The sequence below is a fragment of the Molossus molossus genome, unplaced genomic scaffold, assembly GCF_014108415.1.
Source record: "Molossus molossus isolate mMolMol1 unplaced genomic scaffold, mMolMol1.p scaffold_m16_p_21, whole genome shotgun sequence".
Taxonomy (NCBI): Eukaryota; Metazoa; Chordata; class Mammalia; order Chiroptera; family Molossidae; genus Molossus; species Molossus molossus.
Genome location: NW_023425357.1, coordinates 22,118,368 through 22,138,775, shown reverse-complemented (window position 1 = coordinate 22,138,775; position 20,408 = coordinate 22,118,368). Strand labels below are relative to the sequence as shown.

General features: G+C 46.3%; 1 protein-coding gene and 1 pseudogene across 2 annotated transcripts in view; both read right to left on the bottom strand.

Annotated features, from left to right (window-relative positions):
• MBTPS1 (membrane bound transcription factor peptidase, site 1) overlaps window positions 1–20,408 on the bottom strand; it is a 58,648-nt gene that overhangs the window by 1,871 nt on the left and 36,369 nt on the right. For both annotated transcript variants that reach the window (XM_036274344.1, XM_036274343.1), the window contains exons 12-22: window positions 18,644–18,788; window positions 15,198–15,383; window positions 14,248–14,420; window positions 12,771–12,886; window positions 11,814–11,970; window positions 10,971–11,095; window positions 10,238–10,315; window positions 6,870–7,010; window positions 5,160–5,291; window positions 3,509–3,635; window positions 393–523 (exon numbers count right to left, since the gene is read on the bottom strand). In XM_036274344.1, coding sequence (XP_036130237.1) covers window positions 393–523; window positions 3,509–3,635; window positions 5,160–5,291; window positions 6,870–7,010; window positions 10,238–10,315; window positions 10,971–11,095; window positions 11,814–11,970; window positions 12,771–12,886; window positions 14,248–14,420; window positions 15,198–15,383; window positions 18,644–18,788 — 1,511 coding nt within the window. The remainder of the gene's footprint in view (window positions 1–392; window positions 524–3,508; window positions 3,636–5,159; window positions 5,292–6,869; window positions 7,011–10,237; window positions 10,316–10,970; window positions 11,096–11,813; window positions 11,971–12,770; window positions 12,887–14,247; window positions 14,421–15,197; window positions 15,384–18,643; window positions 18,789–20,408) is intronic.
• Window positions 9,554–9,663, bottom strand: LOC118639699 (annotated as a pseudogene).

Here is a 20,408-nt window from a genome sequence, read left to right as displayed (position 1 = left end):
CAGGTATCCCCTGGGACACATAATACATGTCTGTTTGCAGAACTTCAGTAAGAATGTGTAAGTTCCTCTGTTGAAAAAAAATTTAAGTGTAATATTGAGCTATGAAAAAAGAAATTCAAATCTGAAAACAGCGGCAGCATTTCCTGAGATGACGGTGCGTCGCTCTCTTAGGCCTGTTCATGGCCGTGCCGACCCACACCACAGGGAGAGCAGGGCCCCGCGGCTCTCTCAGGCCTGTTCATGGCCGAGCCGCCCCACTCCACAGGGAGAGCAGGACCCCCGCGGCCCTCAGGAAGGCAAGGGGACTGTCTGGCCCACCGCTGGGGAGGGAGGAGACGACTCTGAACCAGGACAGCGGGATGTAGCACATAACGAAGCACCTAAGAACTGACCTCCAGGAATGTCCCAGGCGCCGCTTTCTCCAGGAGACAAGGGTCTCACTTGAGGGCGATTCGATCGAAAGTTGGGTAATACCACTTTGTCCAGGTCAATGGAGAGTAACTTCTGATGTTTCCAAAGATTACTTCAGGAAAATGGATTAAAACAAAATAAAAATAAGTAACGTATTAGCCTTAGGAAGCTTAGCCAATACCTAAGAAACAGGGATTTAAAGAGAAATGTGAAATGATGTCCCATGGACCTCTACCTAAATACAACAGCTGAGGTGACGGCTTCCAGATCCTGAGACAGAAATGTCAAAATCAAGTCCGTACCCACGAGACTTCGGTATGTGAGCAGGGATCAGTTCTGCTGGGTCTGTAACACTGCCACCTGGGAAGTCACCGCGCACTGGGAGGGCAACGCTGACCGCTGACAGGAGCTCACAGAGCTGGCGGCTTCGTGGCCAGGCCAGGCTGAAGGCCCATGGAGGTCTCCACCTCCAGACACGGGGGCCGGGAGCTGCTTTCTGATGAATGAAACCAACGCAGCAAAGGTGACAACTCTAGTGCAAGCCAGATGCCATCTCTGCCCTCAGAAGCACCATCGTCAGGAGGGAGAGAGGCACACACAGGAACCGAGGAGTTGAGAGAGGCCAGTGGGAAGGAGCGTTTGCCCTGCTGCTGGGCCAGACGATGAGGAAACACGTGCTCTGTGAAATGTGCTGGACTTGTTACAGCAGCGCTATAGCTATTAGTTCCGAGATCAGAAGAACTTGTTGAGGCCGATACAACTTGAGACCCGAAGAACAGAGAGGCTGATGTGCAGCACAGAGCAGCAGAGAGCTTGGGAGGACACCCAACTATAAGAGCAAAGAATGCAAGTGGAAAATGTGAAGACTGTTCTGGCCAAAGTGAGGGAATGGAATTAAATGTTTGCAAGTTACGAATTCCCTATTTTCTACTTCTTACTCATTTGGAAATGGTTGGCCTGTCTCTTACTTTGGCCAAGTGAAAGCGAAGATGTGCAGTTCTGTCAGCAATCGGGGTGAAGGTCAGCAGGAAGCCCGGTGGCGCCCGGTGCGGGGAGAGGATTTCTGGGCAGGAAAGATGAACGACTACCCTGGGCTTCCACCGGGCGCCTGCCTGGAAAATGCCACCGAGGGCTACTTCATAATGACGAGATCTAACTTTCCATTTCAGGCTTGATCAGTCTGAAAATTAAACTGACATTAAATTATAGAATCGATAACATTTAAGCTTTATGACTTTGTAGCTGAATATATATAGGGCCACATTTTAATTCTAATAAGTGATATCTGTTCTGGAATTTAATTATCTGGAGATGGCACTTTCTAGTCAGGCAACTGTGGTAACTATACGACATTATCACTGAGAATTTCACAATGTTCTCATGGAAGGACACAGGGTAGCCTCACCCAGGGGATCCCAGTGGGTGCGACATTACTGCAAGTGCTCTAAGAACCCCATGTTCAACAAAGACACTGAGAAAATGGGCCAGCATTTCGGATGGACTGGAAACTGGCACTCGCACTGACTGTGGACACCTGGCCTTCCCAGGGTGGTGGCAGCTGTCTGACACTGTCTCACATCTCTTCAGACTTAGAAAGCAGACGAGGTCTAGGTCTCTGAGGACCGAGAGTCACATTCAACAAGATGTGAAATGTGACATAAAGGTGAGGCCTGGTGGAGTATGAGGGAGGAATTCAAGTGCGATGGTGAAAATCAAATTCTAGAGCTGGACGGTATCAGCACCGTGGGTGGCCAGGCTGGCGTGCATGGGTTATCTGAAGCGGCGGGCAGAGATCAAGGACGGTATCTGTTTCTGAGTCCTGAACAGCACTGTGGAGAATTGGGTTTCAGGAACTTCAACCGACAACGACTGTCCAATGAGTATGAATTGCTGATCACAGCTGGAATGAAAGTCTGGTCCGAATGCTAGATAATGGTGGGTTATAAATAGATGACATGTAAAAATGGAATCTTATCAGAAATTTTAAAATGACAGATATTAACCGGAATGGAAAAGTACTCAGTAATTAGTTTCAGGAAAGATAATGCTGATGGGAAGACAATGTGACGATGCTACAATCCCACTGTTTTCTATGGAGCGTGTTCTAAACAAGGACACGCGGTCAGTGAGTGGGGCACCCCGTCTGCTGTTCACGACCACAGGAGAGCAGAGGCGGTTCCAAGGCCTCCGGCAGGCAAACTCCTTCTGGGAGCCCGCAGCACAGATGGTGGCCCTCCGTCCCCTGCCACACGCCCCCAAGCCACACCGACACCCGTACACACTGAGACCAAGTAAAGCAAGCAGCTGTGGGGGAGAGAAGGCAGGCCCCGCTCCGGAGGGGAGCCTGCTGTCTGAGGGCGGTGTGAGGGAAGATGGCTTCCCACAGCTCCGCTCGAAGGAGAGGGAGTGGAGGACTGCCCAGGGCTGTGCCGGGACACGGGCCCCTGCCGCACCATCCCGGGCCCCAGGTAAGAGAAGCCCCCATTCTCCTAGACAGAGCAGCATACTGTCCATGAATAACTCAAATTCTGACTTTCGAACAGAAATGACACAAACTGGAAGGTTAGGTTGGGCAGTAAGATGGAGAAGCAAGCAGATCCCCAAGGCCTGGGCACCACGTGCACCGACAACAACCCTCGTGGTAGGGCCCCTTACCAAGCAAAGGGAGGAGGGCATGGGAGGAGGGCACAGGCCGCAGTCAGGGACCAGATGTACCCGGAGCAGTCCCAGCCCCCTGGGCACGACAGAAGAAAGGACCCGTCTGTACTTGATAATCACCGCCACACACGGAGCACCCCACCAGAGTCACAGCTTCTACTCAAGTGACTTCGCCATCAGATCACAGCTCTTTAAAGCAAGAATCAACCAAACCTAACGAAATGTTAATTATCCAAAACACCTCTTTATGCAGAATACCACCAGAGAGCATAATTCTAAAGGTCAATATGGGGGCTCACTAATTTAAATAACCACCACAAAGCGACAAGCTAGAAGACTGACTACTGATAATAATGCCAGTAAAATTCCATTCTCTTATTTTAAAAATGGTAATGAATCATGAACCCTGCCGGAGTGGAAAGCACAGGGAGACACTAACCTGGGAGCCGTCTCGTTTAAAGGCTGTGGCTTGGCCCACGACAGGTGCGGGCAGGCTGGTAGAGCCCGCGGTTCCGGGCCCCCCAAACGGGCCTCTAGGACCTTGGAATACCGGTGCAGGTGGTTCCCTGGGAGGTGCCAACAGACAGCAGGAAATGAAGGGGGAAATGAAGCTTCATCAGTCATCTGTCTGCTTTCCTGTCAACAGGCCTACTGTGTGCTCGGTTAACCTGTCTCCCAGGTGGTTCGGGAGCGAGACCTGACTGGTGCCCCACAGGGGATGGGTGCTCACTGCTGCAAGGGAGTGAACAGAACAGCCGTTCCCTTTCGAGTGGCCACACTGTATCAGGGCATAGCCCCTCCAGGCCATGCTTGAGGAATCTAACCTGTAAATACGTTTCACAGAAAATTCTTTCTCTTTTGAAATAGTTAATTCTCAGGCAAAAACAATCTGCATTTTCAAACTTCAAAATTTCTTCTAACTGTGCTGTGCAGTACTGTAGCCACTAGCTTCATATGGCCACTAAGCGTCAGGTGTTTAAATAAGAACACTGTGGTTTACCGGGTAGCCTTTTATTCACGTGACTTTCACCTGTTTCCTTGTACCTTTCTAATGTGGCCACTGGGGGCCCTGGCCGGTTTGGCTCAGCGGTTAGAGCGTCGACCTGCGGTCCTGAGAGACCCGGGTTCGGTTCCCGCTAAGGGCACGTACCTCGGTTGCAGTTTGTCCCCGGCCCTGGTCGGTTGTGCGGGTGGCAACCACTCGATGTGTCCCTTCACATCGATGTTTCTCTCTCTCTGTTCCTCTCTCTCCCTCCCACTCTACCTGAACAAAAAATGGAAAAATGTCCTCGGGTGAGGATTAAAAAAAAACAACAAAAAAAAAAACAACTAATGTGGCCACTGGGGAATTCGGAATTACGTCTGTGGCTCACACACTTGTCCGGACAGCGCAGCGAGGACCACACATCCTGACGGGAGCGCAGCAGGTTGGCCCTGCCTGCGGGACACCGAGCGCGCGAGGCACGGGTCCCACGGAACCCCAGTAGCCTCGAGCAGTTTCCTGAGTTCCCTCCGCTCCTATTTCTCTGCTGGTGACCGGGAAAGAACACTTCTCAGGGCTCTGAGGGGACCTAGTGAGGGAATCTGCGTGCAGCGCCCTGGCCCCGGGGGCTCAATAACGCGGCCGCTCCTGGAGCCAGAGCTCAGTAACGCGGCCGCTCCTCGAGCCAGAGCTCAGTAACGCGGCCGCTCCTGGAGCCAGAGCTCAGTAACGCGGCCGCTCCTGGAGCCAGAGCTCAGTAACGCGGCCGCTCCTCGAGCCAGAGCTCAGTAACGCGGCCGCTCCTCGAGCCAGGCTCCTCGTCCCTGAGAGGGGGCGATAAACATCAACTCGGAGCAGTGTGAGGACCTGGGAGCGAGCATGGGAAAGCACGCGGCACCCGACGCCCTCGGTACACGTCCACCCTGCTCACAGGAGAACAGCCCGGCCTGCAGGTTAGAGCCACTGGCTGCTACTCCGCCTGCAGTCGTTAAGAAAAACAACCAACAGCAAGACGGCTGGCTCCATTCTCTGGAAGGCACGACTACTTCCTGAAGCAGCCTGCACCAGGCCTACCCAATCCCCCACCGACCACCTGCGGCCTACTCACCTTCCATCCTCTCTGGAGTGGGCGAGCCCGCCCCGCTGGGAGGGCGCTGCCGGTTCCCAGAGTGACTGAGGCTGGGAGGTGTCACCCCGTACGACGTGTACTGAAGGAGTGCATCCAGGAGCCAAAAGCAATCTGTCGGTTCAACAAGCATGTTGCTTAGGAATTAGATTTTTTAAAAGGAATTTCTACAGGACAATAAAAGCCCCCTAAATGAGTGGAAGAGGGAAATGGAGGGTGAGATGGTCAAAATAAACCCCTATTCCTGAGAAATGTGCATTCTTCATGGTCAGCACCAGCCACAGAGAAACACGACCTGGCCGAGGACTTCACCCCCAGCCCCAGGGCCCAGGCAGGACAGTTAACACTGGACACCGGCTGGACAAGCTCTGGAGCACTGGTGGGCACTGGGCCCCTCACGACGAGGACAGAACACAGCTCATTCAGGGATGGCGAGACCACATGATACCCACTGAGAGAACCACCACCCAGAATTGGGGCCCCAGGCAAGAGAAGAGGAGAGCAGGGTGCTGAAGCTTCTGTCAATGCCCAAAGGCTGTCCTGGGGGAAGGATCCTGATTTGTACAGTGAGAACAGAAACAGGACCACCAACTGCACTCCACAAAGAGGTGGTGGGTTCAAGGTCAACACAGGTGCAGGGTCTAGTCATTTGGGCTGCCCTATGAGTCAGTGGGCCCAACCACCAAGTCTGCAAGCAGAAAGTGCTCAGTGATGCTGGGAGATACCACAGGGAGTCTAGGTGCTGGGCTATGCCCACAGCTCCCATCACAGAGCCGCTGGATGGCCCTTTCCATCAGGAGACTGAGATGCTGCCCTGCCTTGGCTCCTGGGATCACCACTTCCACACTGCCCCCCACAGTGCCACTCCCACTCCCACCAACTCCAGGCTGCACCAGATGAGGCCCGAGAGGGCAGCACACCGGGACGCGCCGCACAGAAGAGCGCCTCTGCTGGAGCGCTCAGAGCCCTGCGGCCTCCACGCGAGCTGAAGGTAAGGACCAGGACCTCTCAGGCATTTAAAATTTTAATAAAGAGTCTTACCAGGGGATTTCAGGTCTTTAAAAAAAAAAATCTCTGTAGAAATAAAACATTAATCTTCTTTCAACCATGACTTTAACTTCACTTTTTGATTTTAAAAGACCAAATGCGATTTTAAGGATTTACATAAACGCTAAAAGTTTAGTCACTTCAAGTCAAAGAAGAGGGGCTCCAACGGCTCCCAGCTCATGCTCTGCGGCCTCGTTCTTTCCAGCTAAGCCTGTTCACTGTTGGCCAGTGAACTCCCACTCGTGCCGGCGTAACCCCCACCCTCCCCTCGGCCCGGTTCTCTGAGTTAGAGGACTAGGTTTTAGTCCTGGTTTGTCATCCAACCAGGCAACCATTCCATCCCATTTCTTCCTTTAAAGCAAGAGAAAAAGAAACTGTCCAAGCTCGAAACCCCAAATTTGGAGGATGCATCAAGAGATGCTGAAAAAGAGGAGGGTTGCTAAGGACAAGATCCCTACCTCTCTGCCCCCAACCCACCCACCCTCTGATTAACCAAAATGTCCCTCACACCTGGGTCTCATGAGCAGGTTTCTATTCATTTACCAGCATCTCACCGGTGCCTTTTCAGGAACAAGGGGGAGAAAGAATCTGAAAGTCAAAGTCACATAGCAAAATCTACTTTTCAGCCACACCAACAGTTCTCACCCTTCTGTCGGTGACTGTCGTCTAAGCAATTGGAGTCTCCATATAACACAATCCGGCCACCACCCTCAGCTGGAATCTGATAAAGTCCCAAAATGGGGACATTTTCAACAACTGCTGTTTCCTGCTTTAACACTTCCAGTCCTGAAACAACACAACAAAAACAGCACTGAGAATTTCTATTGAGGAGCAAATCATTTCCCAGTTGCCACTTGACATGTGACAAAGAAATCACAGCCTCTTCAATCGCAGCAGTGCAAACTTTCAGCATAGAAAAAACAAGGTCTAAAGTGCGATTAATTTGGGTTTTTAGCAAAATTCACTTAGGCATGCGTGTGTGTCATTTTCATTTGAAATGGTGGTTAACAGTATTTACAATTTTAAAGGTTTCACTTTTCCCTTCTTATATTAAAAACACAAACTCCTGTCCCATGTCACCATGCTGGAAGGCTCACGTCCTGGTACTGCACCCACTGGGGCAGCTGGCCAAGCGGCTCTTGCTGAACACATAGGTACCTCCATAGACACAGTCATAGGCACTACTTTCATGTCTTATTATTCAAAGCTAGGACAAACATAAGTGATTTTTAAAATATGTGCCCACAATATTTTAAATTTAGATTTAAGATATTTGTTCAACGTATCTCACAGATACAAATGTTCCAGAGCAAAGCCTTCTTATCTCTGCCCAAACAGATGGCACAATTCACAATGTTTAATGAGTCAAGAAGTCAAAAATGCATAAATACCACAGGCAGCAACTGCCAGTGACATCATCGAGTATGTAAGCCTCTCTGGCCCCGAAGCTGATGCTTTCCTTGGCACTAGATGACGCACATCTTCATCAGAACCAGTCTTTACCGTGTCGGTAACATCAAAAATGTCTGTAGCTACAAAAATCAGCATTTCAGCCCGGCCAGTGTGGCTCAGTGGTTGAGCACTGACCCATACACCTAGAGGTCGCCAGTCAGGGCACGTGCCCAGGTTGTGGGCCCAATCCCCAGTGAGGGGCATGCAGGAGGCGGCCAATCGATGTCCTCTCTCATTGATGTTTCTCTCTCTCTCCCTCTGTTCCTCTTTCTCTAAAATCAATAAAAAAAAAAATTTAAACAACAACAAAAAAATGCAGCAGTTCCTGCTCTCTGTGTGTAATTCCACTAGGAACTGAGCAGGAGAGAAAGCGAGGTTTTCCTGGTGGGGAGGGAGACACAGCAGGAAAACAGATGGAATGGGGAAAGTGCACACTGCATGGCCTTGTGGTCTGACACAGTTTTGTTTCTGACAATAAGGTCCTTTGTGATCCAGCATAACCTAGATTTTCAAATTCCTTTTGTACCCAAAGATTATTCAACTTAAAGCCTGTGTAGAGATAAAAATCCCCTTAAATGGATTTCAAGGTAATTTTTATTTTCAGGTTAGCAGAACCCTAAAATAAAGTACACACCCTTAAATCTACATTTGATTCCTCTTCCAACAAAACACAGGACCACTGCTGTCACCCCATTTCGCCCCTACCAGAAATGACACTGCCCTGTGAGAAACTGATTTCAGAAATAATCACTAACCCACAGTCAACTGTGCCAAGTGACTGGGAAGACATGATTATTCATGTGCTTAAAGTTAAACTATAACCCTATGAACACAGATCTACTGACTGACCTTGCTTTGATGAGGGGGGGAAAAAACCCTTCCAGGAAAAACAAAAATAAATTCTACTTTGCAGTTGCAAATAAGATGAGTGGGAAATCCTTCCCACCTTCTTGCCATTTCAACTAATGAAACTGTCCCTAACTTCCAATTACAGAAAATGGCAAACTTTACAATGGAGGGGGGGCCTTCCATTATGAAATTTAAAACAATACCAACTTGCATGAGCAAATGAATCCTTGCTGTAAATTTCCATAATAAGCCTGTCCTGTTGGGCACAGAATAGTCTCAAACTCTCGGCAGAGGTGAGAGACACGGGTGCAAAACCCCAGCTCTGGAGTACGGGGCTGCAAGAAGACTGCCCGACATTAGGGCAGGTGGATGGCTTCCTGCCTTTGGGAAGGGAAGAGGGGCCAGGTTGCTCTGGCTCCTCCCTGCTCCCCAGGTGTGCTCAGGGTACTTAGCACAGTGCCCCAGATACTAACGCGCAGGGAACTGCAGCGCTTGCCTTCTTGGGTGATGCCTGACTACAATTAAAGAAACAAAACTGAAAGGAAAGACCTTTTTCCCCTTCAAATTCTTAAGGGAATTATATAATTTTTATTTAACTTTTTTTTTCTTTATTGATTTGAGAGAGAGGAGGGAGAGGAAGGGAGAGGGAGATAAAAACATTGATGGGGCCCTGGCCAGTTTGGCTCAGCGGTTAAAGCGTCAGCCTGCAGTCCGGAGAGACCCGGGTTCGGTTCCCGCTAAGGGCACGTACTTCGGTTGCAGTTTGTCCCTGGCCCTGGTTGGTCATGCGGGTGGCAGCCACTCGATGTGTCCCTTCACGTCGATGTTTCTCTCTCTCTCTCCCTTCCTCTCTCTCCCTCCCACTCTATCTGTACAAAAAATGGAAAAATGTCCTCAGGTGAGGATTTAAAAAAAAAACATCGATGGGAGAGAACAACTGGCCGTCTCCTGCATGCCCCCCACTGGGGATCTGGCCCATAACCTGGGCACGTGCCCTGACCGGGAGTTGAACTGGTGACCTCTTGGAGCATGGGTCGACGCTCAACCACTGAGCCACACTGGCTGGGCTCTTAAAAGAATTTTAAACTGATAAGAACAGATACTACACTTGATCTTAGCCTAAAGGCCAAGAAGCGATCTCTTAAAAGAATTTTAGAGAGAAGACCCTGTAAGTAATATTGTTTATCTTCATACAGTTAAGAACATCAAAACATGGTCAACATTCTTCTAAATTTTAGTAATCTGGCAATCATGGAAACAGAACAATTTATAAATAGTAAGAACAATTTTAAGCAACTTTAAAGGTAGTAGTAAAGAATATCTACATATATCCAACAGCCCCTCTCCTGCAGGAAACTCGGTTTATTTTGCAGTGGTCAGTATACACATATATTCAAATTATCAGCAAGAGGCTGTCTTATCTATCTTTGCATCTCCCAGAGCCACTACCCAGAAGTCATGCCTAAAGCAGGTACCACACAAAAAAATTAACTATAAAAAACAAAACAAAACTACTAATGGATATGGGGATTTCTTTTGGGGGTGATGACAATGTTCTGGAAATACATAGTGGTGATGAATGCACAACTGTGAGAATCACTAAAAATCACTGAACTGTACACTTTAAAAGGGTAAATCATCTGCAATAAACCTGTTATTTAAAGGAAAAAAGAAAAAAGGAAACCAATAAGCATGTGAATGGCATTCCTTACCTTGGTCTTTGAAAGTCTGTGTTATCACTATGCCATCTTCTGGAAATTTAGCAATGCTGCACCCAGACGCATAATACACTAGAAAACAGTTGTTCAAAGTTATCAGAACACTGAAACACACAAAATTTTATCAACAGCTACTTGTTCACTTAAAATGCATACTTTAGACATTATGTTTTCTAAAACTGTTTTTAATCTTAGGAGAGGAGGTGGTATTATTGCCTGGTCACATTTAAACTACAAGAAATGACTTCAAAATTGAAGTGAAAAAATACTATTAGTATAAAGCTTCTGAAAAGATTTTAGAAGTCAGAGCTGTCACAGACTTGAAATAACGAAGTCGAGACAAGGAAAATCAGTAACAGTAGTGCTCAAGACATTGTTCTAGAAACTAGCTCCCAAAACTAATCCATGGGGAAACTTCTTAAATAAAATTTGCAGTTATTTCATAAACAGAATGTACAAATAATCAGGAACCTATTTGGAAAATACAGGACAAAGAGCACCTTACAGGTGGCACTGAAACTAGAAATGCTTGCATAAAATGTTTCCATTTTAAAAATCTGGCCAGAACTAGAGTGGCTAACACCCAGCTTTCCAGGTGTCCTCTGTGAAGACACTGAAGCATTCTCTCCATACAGCCCAGTTTCTTCAGGAATCACACCCTTCTCTCTCTGAGACATACACTCTCCTGGAATAAGGTGCCCTATAAAACACAAACACAAAACCTTACTGTCATGGCTCGCCAGGGTAAAATCCCCTTCGTACAGGCCATCGCTGAACCCCATATTCCAGACAGACAGGAGTTCGTTCAGAGCTGGGATATTGGCTCCTCCGGTGTCTGGCATCCACCACTGCCTGTGAAGGGGACAGAGGCACCAAGAAGGGAGGACTGAAACACTCCAAACAGTCCGCGTACACGTACACTCTTCCCGACAAACTAAGTTTCCTCCGCTGGACCCAGTCCTGCACAGTAACTGAGACTAACTGCCTGGGTTTGAGCAATACTATAACACAAATACTTCAGCCAGTGTGCAGAGTAAATCAAAGTAAATGTATTTCCTAAATGCATAAAGCCTAGACCTTGAGAGGATCCGTAAAGGTCAAGAGATGAGAAAGAAGCTTATACAGTTCGTCACAGACCCTGGGGAAAAATATTCAAACTATATTACAGGGGTGACATATCCATTACTACACTGTGAACTTTTTATTGATAACTAATTTACTAAAAAGTTTCTTTATATAACAGGTCCTTTGGTGCATTTAAATTTGTATAGATTCAGTAACAGCAATAAAAAGATGGAAAAGTAAACGGAAATGTGAAGCTCACATCAACAGGAGTGACAAGCCTTTAAATTAGCTCCTGGGATCCAGGAGCACTTCCCCTACTTCACCAGCAGCTTTCCAGAACATCTCCACTACACGAAGAGAAAGCTTCTCCAGCCAAGGGTCGAACCTGTCTCTGACAGCTGAAAACACCATCCGTGGGCCAAACAGGCACCGTAAGTATTTGCTAGCTGGAACTTAATTCCCCAAAAGTCAAATTTCTTATCCAAATACCAATTCATATCAGTACCTCGTGTTTTCATCGTAAAACTTGACTTTTCTCATAACGGACGTGTTGTACCAGTCGCTGAAGACAATGAGCGAAAGGCCATTGTCCACGTCCCGCCGCAGTTTGGCGACCTCCTCGGGGAAGTACTCCTCTTCACTGTCTACCATGAGCAAAGTCCCTGAGGGACAAAATGCCAAGCTCTGAGAAAGTTCACCTCTGAACAACAGGATGTCACTGTTTCAGAAACACAGTATTTTACTGTCATCCATACCTCAAGTTACTGACTTCTAACATTTTGGTTTGTGTCCCCCCCACTTTAGAAGAGGGGGAAAAAGAAAGGATCAGGGCCCGTGGTACGGACAACAGCTGGCTGGGCCTTCTGTTTTTTCTGTGATGCCCAATACCAAGATATTTCACTAACTGAAGAAGCAGCAAAATACTGTCTAAAGCTTCTTTAATTAAAAATAAGGGTTTTTTTTGGTTTTGAAATCCCCACCCAAGGACATTTTTCCATTTTTTGTTCAGATAGAGTGGGAGGGAAAGAGAGAGAAACATTGACGTGGAAGGGACACATCGAGTGGCTGCCACCCGCACAACCCAACCAGGGCCGGGGACAAACTGCAACCGAGGTACGTGCCCTTAGCGGGGGAACCGAACCCGGGTCTCTCTGGACCGCAGGCCGACGCTCTAAACGCTGAGCCAAACTGGCCAGGGCTAAACTAAGTTTGAAAGTGTACAGATGTCTTTGTCCCCAGCCATTCTGACAGTGTCTCAGCACAGCTGAATGTTTCCACCACCACCATTCAGTAGAAATGTGTGCAGCTCTGCCTGGCACCCGTTCCGGCCTCCACTGGACCAGGCGACCCCACACATGCTCCCTTTTTGAGCCTCATTTAAACCGTGATCCACCTTTCAAACTTTTCACCCATACCCACCAGAGAGCAGAGAACACCTGGCTAGCACCTCACTGTTGCTCACCGTACTGATTAGCGTCAAAGCACGTGAAGGGGGAGCCGAGGACTTCGACAAAGTAGCCCATGCTTCTCAAGTGCTGGTACATGTCCCTGAAGTTGGTGTGGATGTGGTCACCATTCCTGGAAAACAGCAAGCCCGGAACTAAAATGATCAATCTCTAGTGTTAATAAAGGCTATCTAGCCACAGGGTCATTCCTGAAGCTGAAACCCGTCATCTCTGCAGGAGCACAGCTCCGTCCCCAGCAGAGGCCCAGGGAGTCCGGCCCACTGGCGTAGCAGTTAGCATCACACTTTCAGACCAGCTGGGTTGGCGCATATAAAATGGGTAACAGGAAATCATGCTCATGTCATAGGCATGAAGGGTTACAATGATAAGAAGACAAGGCCAAAGAAATGCACTGAGGCATCACTTTAGCGGTGGCATAGGAGTGAATGGTTGGCAACCACCAGCATTTGACAAATTCAGCATGGGAACACAGATGTGCTGGACCAAGCCACACAGGATGAATGAACTAGAACAGTAACAAACGGTTAACCTGACATCACTACTATCAATCCCTTTTCCATCCTCCCCAAATTGCTCACTTTCCTACCATGTACTCTGTCACCCACCTACCCAAATGCCCCAAGGAACACTCAGGGTCATTTATCTGCCACCCCCACCTCACAGCCCGTCGGGTCCACCTCCTCTTCCGGCCCACAGCCATAACCCTGATCTATCAACTTCTTCTTACTTCTTGTCTACCTGCCTCTGGTCCGAGCTGCTCCAATCTGCCTTCCAGAGACATCTTTATAAAGAGCAGAACTGGCTGAAAGTGTCCTGCTCAAATCTTTCAACCATTGTTGCTCATCACTTTCAGGTCAAGTCCAAACTCCTTTACTCACACTAAGGCAGAAATGGGCTTGGTATGTGGGCAGGAGTGAGCCCAGGTGCCCTGGAGGGGCTCTGAGGGGGCAGAGTCTGGAGACCTGAGGACACACCAGGAAGGCTGGCACGGGAGGAAGTCTGGATAGGCAGCCAGGGGAGTTTTAAGCAAATCATGACAGGATTTGTTTTTAGGTGACCAGGGCTGCTGTGTGCACAACGAGACTTACGAGAGCGAGAATGACAGCAGTCACTCATCAGGAGGCAATTGGTGCCACCCAGGCAATGACGACAATGGCTAGAACTAGAGGGGGAGCAGAGGCGGCGGCCAGACAAAGCAGCAGTCAGGACATGCTCTGGAGAGGGACTAACAGAATCCGCTAAAGGATTCAAGAGAAGTTAGGGAAAGAGAGCAATTAAGGATGAGTGTGAAGGTTTTCACTGCACAACCGTGCAAGTCTGCAGAAAGAAGCGCGGGGCGCCTAAGAGCGTAACAAGGACCTGCAAGTCTGGGGGCTCAGTGAGGAGCAACGTCTGCTTCCCGCAGAGGCAGCGACCCCTAGTCCTGCTGTGGAAGGACCTGGGGTGATGAGCGTTGTGTCTGTGGCTGCTTACCAGTCCAAAGGGTCATTCTTCATTCTCAGATTATCCCTGGGGAAGTAGCCGGGTGGATAGCGGAGGTTGTGGTACTGGTCCCAGAGAATTCTCTTGCTTCGAGGAGGAGCAGGAATTATCTTCACCTTAATTGGGAGCTTCACTGTTGAAGTCTGCTCTGCACCATTTTTTGACTGAATAAAATAAAATAAATGTGAAGTGCCCCTTTTGCTCAGAAGAAACTTGGAGGTTTGGGAGTTTCTTTAAAAAGTTGATTGTAGCCCTGGCCGGTGTTTCCCAGTGGTTAGTCAATCGCAACAAAGGGTTGTGGGTTCAATTCCAGGTCAAGGTCATGTACCTGGGTGTGCAGGAAGTAACTGATCGATATGTCTCTCTCACATCAGTGTTTCTCTCTCTCTTTCTCTCTTTCTCCCTCCCTCCTACTCTCTCTAAAAATCAATGAAAAAAATCCTTGGGGTGAGGATTAACAGCAACAAAAATGTCTATTCTATTTATCAATTTAACCCTAACAATTTGAACACAAGAATTTCCAATAACAAATGTAGAAAAGAACCTTTGTGTATCACAATTAATTTCATTAAAAACCTGAACAGCTTGAGACTTAAAATTTAAATTGCTTTGTCCCTGAAACAATAGTGCTACACAGGATTAACCCTACATTCCCTTTTAGAGAACACATTTTCTGCAATCATTCTGAGCTTGAAATCTGGCACAAAACAGTCCTATCTGCTGTTGCTCAGCAACAGAATCGAAGGCACCATCACTCATGACTGAGCTGGCTTTTCAACTCCAGCTGCTCAACAGACCCTGGAATCACTGATCACAGCCTGCAGGCCAGTCGCACCAACTGTGCTTCAAATCCGAGACCCTGGGCCTTCAGCCTGCCCCTCCCTTCCTGGCAGGCGATGGTGAAAGGTTAAGTAAACAAGCCCCTCCCTGCAGGTACTTACCTCCTCTGCTGGTGAAGCTATGGTGATCATGACGTGTCCCTGTGCAATGCCTTCCCAGGAAGCCGCTTTCTTGGTGACAGAAATGGAAATGGCCAGGTAGCCTGACCAAGGCCATAACACCGAGGAGTAGGAGAAAGCCACTTCGATGTTGTCTCCATTCTGTGGTAAATAGGGCTGCCAGTCAGGCTGCAAGAGAAAAACAAGCCAAGGCTAAGGTGAAATGTTCAATTCCTAAATTACCTACAGCTGTTTTTGAGAAATACTTCATATTATAAATAAATCAAAGTGAAATTCATACACAGACATTAAGCAACCTATAACCAAAGTAGCCTATGGAATATCTAGAACATCATTCACTAGAAAAGTCTAGAATCCACTATTTCAGACAGCTTCCAATTCTAAAGAGAATTTCCCCCCAAGCTTAAAAAAACAAAAAGGGACACTTTAACACAGTGTGACATCAACTTTTATCTAATAGAGAACTTAAATAAATGAAAACTCAGGTTGGAGGTTAGATCCCAATTAGCTTTATGCTTAAAGAATCACATTAATTGAAAGGAATCAAATAATAAAATGACACGGATGCAAACTATCCCCAAATTCTGAAGCCAGCGCCTGGGCAGGTGGGAGTCTGTGGGACGGCCAGGGGAAGAGCTGGCTGGCTGCTAGGACGCCGGCCCTCCAGTCTCTTCCAGGTCTGAGGACAGTGAAAAGGGAAGCATGAGAGGGGAAGAAGCATAAATTAGCTCTTATTCCAATTTTTCAGTATTTCAATAACCAATATTTCAATCTAATCTAAATTATTCATTTCTCTCACAAGCCAGATAGCAACAACATACTCCCCAAATGAGTCAGCATATTTTTAAAAATCTGAAAAAGGAGAAAAATATTTGTAGGATACGGCATCCAAATAATGAGGAGGAAAACAGATTTGTTTTTTAATTTTTTTCTTTACTGATTTAAGAGAGAGAGAGGAAGGGAGAGGGAGAGAGAGAAAAAAAACATCGATGAGAGAGAACAATGATGGGCCGCCTCCTGCATGCCCCCACTGGGGATGTGCCCTGACCAGGAATTGAACCGGCCACCTCTTGGTGCATGGGTCGACGCTCAACCACTGAGCCACATGGGCCAGGCGGAAAAGGGATTTTTAATAAATGCTCTTGAGATCATTGGTTAGCAACTGAGAAAAAAGTTAATTTGCATTTATCTCTTTTATCACATATCAAGGTAACACATTTAAAAATTACAAATTTAATGAGCATAAAAGTCTGTAGAAAATGAAATTGAGATTTTATTGTAACTGTAGAAAATAAGATTCTAATTTTTTAAACAAAAGAAATCACAAAAGATCAAAGTTCAACTACATGCGAAACTTTTACAGAACTTCCACCCCGAAATAAAAACCACCACTAATAAATACTAAAGACAAAATTAAACAATAACCTGTGGGAACTCCTTTGCATAAAATACAACAATGGTTAATTTCTCTATAATATGAAGATCTTGCTCAAATGGAGAGGGAAAACCTAAATCCCAGTGCAAAAATGGGCCAAGGAAATAAAAACGAATTCACATGAGAGAAAATACAATTAGTATTTTCCAGATTTGTTATGTGGAGATAGTCACCTCAGAAATAATTGAAATGCACAATAAGCAGGGTACACAATTTACCCCCTCTAAATTTAAAGTTAAGAGATGAACCACCTAGAAACAAACCAAATGTCCATTAAACAAAATGAGAGCCATCCGTACAATGAAACATTCAGCCATAAAAAGGAACCAAGCGCTGACACATGCTACGACGCGGACGGACCTTGAAGACATCATGCCAGGTGAGAGAGGCCAGTCCCAAAAGACATGTTGTAAGATTCCATGCAAAAGAACTTAGAATAAGTAAACCCAAAGAGACAGAAAGTGTTTTAGTGGTTGCCAGGGGCTAAAGGGTAAGGAGGATGGGGAGTGCCTGCAAAAAGGTGTTTCTTTCTGGGTGATGAAAATGTTCTAGAATTCTATAGTAGTGATGGTTGCATCACTACCTGTGAATATACTAAAAACTGAACTGCACAACTTAAAAGGGTAAATTTTATGGTATGAAAATTTCATCTCATTTTTTAAAAACCTCATGGAATTAAAAAAAAAAAAAAAAAAAGTACCACCCAGTGCAGGCACGGTGGAAGCACGCCCTCTGCACGCACTGGCAGCAGTCGGGGACGGGGAGGCTCCTCTCGGAAAGAGGCTGGTAGTGTGCACCAAGAGCCATGACAGGGCCCACGCCCTCTGGCTCCCAATCCGGGGCGTTCACGTTCAGAAAAGCATTCAGAAGAAAAGAAAACCACACATGCAAAGGTAGTCAGTAAATGTTTATATTTGGGAAATAGTAAGAAAATTATGATTTGATGGTTCTATGTCATATTAAAAAAACCATTAAAAAGTACACTGGTGCCCTGGCCAGTTTGGCTCAGCGGTTAGAGCGTCGGCCTACGGTCCGGAGAGACCCGGGTTCGGTTCCCGCTAAGGGCACGTACCTCGGTTGCAGTCTGTCCCTGGCCCTGGTCGGTCGTACGGGTGGCAGCCACTCGATGTGTCCCTTCACGTCGATGTTTCTCTCTCTCTCTCTCTGTTCCTCTCTCTCCCTCCCACTCTATCTGTACAAAAAATGGAAAAATATCCTCGGGTGAGGATTAAAAAAAAAAAAAAAAAGTACACTGGTATCTGCATACATTTTAAATGTTTTCAACATAATGAAAACTGAAAAAAAAGACTAAATTTTTGCCTATTGCACAATAACAAAAAATACGTATTTCATATAAGGGCTGGAGAAGAATATTTAAAAAATAGTGCTATGGCCACTATGTAGTGCACCTGAAACCAATACAAAATAATACTGAATGCAAATGGTAAGTGAAAAAATAAATAAAATAAATCAGCTGGTATGCAACTTTTTTTTTTTAAAGTTGCTATGTTAGTGTTCTGGGTGCATACTAACATATACTAGTATGTTAGTGCGCTATGTTAGTATGCTGTGGTAGAAGTAACTTACCTGTTCTCTTTCCCTATCCTTTACTATTGTGACAATGTTTATGCAATAAATATAAAAACACTATAAAAACAAAATTCAAGAAAAATCATACCTTGAGGCCCATTTGTGCTCATTAAAGAATAAAATAGTGACAAGTGGGCCTTTAATTATAGGTAGGAAATAATACAGACAAAGGATCAAATGTAATTAGTTGACTGAGGAGCCAAAATCAAGATGCCAAAGTAAAACAATAGCAAATGGGTTTCACAATTTATCCCTAACTAATGTGTAAGACCTATGGGACAACCCAATACCCTGACACCTCAAAGGAGAAGAGAAACTTTCCTATTTTAATTTCAGGAGAAAAAGCTAAGGCAGAAGGTCTGAGCCAGGTCTAAGTTCATTAAAAGCCAGAGAGCAGTTTCACCTTGTCTACAATTCTTCCTGTGACGCCCATGCCATTGAGGATCGTGACATTGACGATAGTCGGCATTCCTCCATAGTAGATGGGCTGGGAGCAGTAGGGCCACATGTAGGGACACTCAGTCAGATCTATGTAGCTGGGGCTCAAACTGAAACAAAGAATATAGTGTTAGAGTAGCGCACATTAGAAAACAACACTGAAGTGACACTGCCGCGTAGGAAGTCACACGATGGATCTGAGCCTTAGGCCTCAGCAGGCATCTGGAAACTTGGCTTTGACATGCTCCCTGCACTGAGCAGGTCACTGGGCCAGCTTGCTCAGACTGTCTGTACAAACAACAAGATGGTGCGGAACACCTCCTTCCTTCTGCAAGTCTGAACTTCGGTGGTGTGGCTGATAGAAAATGAGGATGTGACCAGCCCCAATGAATGCCGTGGACTCGGATTCTCAAATCACCGGGGCCAAGACAAACTTTTTAATAAATGCATCTGTGACAAGTGGGGTGGTCACTTGGCAAAAGATAAAATTAGATCCATACCTCACACCACACATAAGAATAAACCCCAAATGGAGCAGAGAGTCTCAAGTAAATAAAAGAAAGCAAAAAAGTATTAAAAGAAAACCTGGGTGAATTTCTCTCTCGCCCTAGCACAAAAAGAGAGGCTTTCTGTGACTCAAAATCCAAGGGCAACAAGAACAGTAACACTAACAACAACAGACTAATAAACTGCATGTCAAAATACTTCACACAAAATCAAAAGACAACTGACAAACTGGGAAAAACATCTGCACATATTAATGTATAAAAAACCCATAACAACTGATGGACAAAAAGCCCAGAGAAAAATTGGGGGGGGAAAAATAAACATACACTTAACAAGAAAAGTATAAATATGGCCATAAACCATAGAAAGAAAAGAGTTCCAACTCACTCAAAACTAGAGAAGAAATGCAAATTACAACAATGCTGAGAGAGCACTTCTCACTGCCCAGCCTGGCAAAAAGGAACCAGTACAGCAGAACACGCCGCTCTGGGGACCCAGGCACTCATGCACCACTGTGGAGCCCAAAAACACACAGCCCTCTGGTGGGGAATGGAGGGACACCTCACAAAGCTCCTTAACCCAGCAATCCCACTTCTAGGAACTTTCTCTGAAGACATACTTCGACAAAACTAAAACACTAGGCAATGAGGTTATTCAAGCAACAGTTTATAACTGCAAAATACTGGAAACAGTGTAAGTGCCCAAATATAAATAAGTAGGTGAATAAACAATGGTAATCCAGACAACGCAGCTGTGAAAAAAGGACTATCTCAATGAATTAATGCAGAGCGATTTCCAAGGATGCTGTTAAGTGAGAAAAGCAAACTGCGAACGAATATTTCTAGTAACACTATCCACTGTGGAAGAAAAGGGATACAAGAAAATGCCGGGTGGGCAAAAGTAGGTCTACAGTTGTGAGAACATGAAAGACTATGTTCTCGTATTATTTACTGTATTACTTTCCATATGAGCAACTGTAGATGACTTACTTTTGCCCACTCCTGTATATACATATCTGCTCATTGGTGCAAAAAGAAATACAAACGACACAAGTTGCCCTGGCTGGTTTGGCTCAGCGGTTGGAGCGTCGGCCTGCAGACCGGAGAGTCCCAGGTTCGGTTCCCAGGAGGGCACGTACCAAAAAAAAAAAAAAGGAAACATAAATGAACAACTGAGATTGTTACCCCAGGGGTGGGTGAGGACAGTGTGGAGAAAATGGGGAC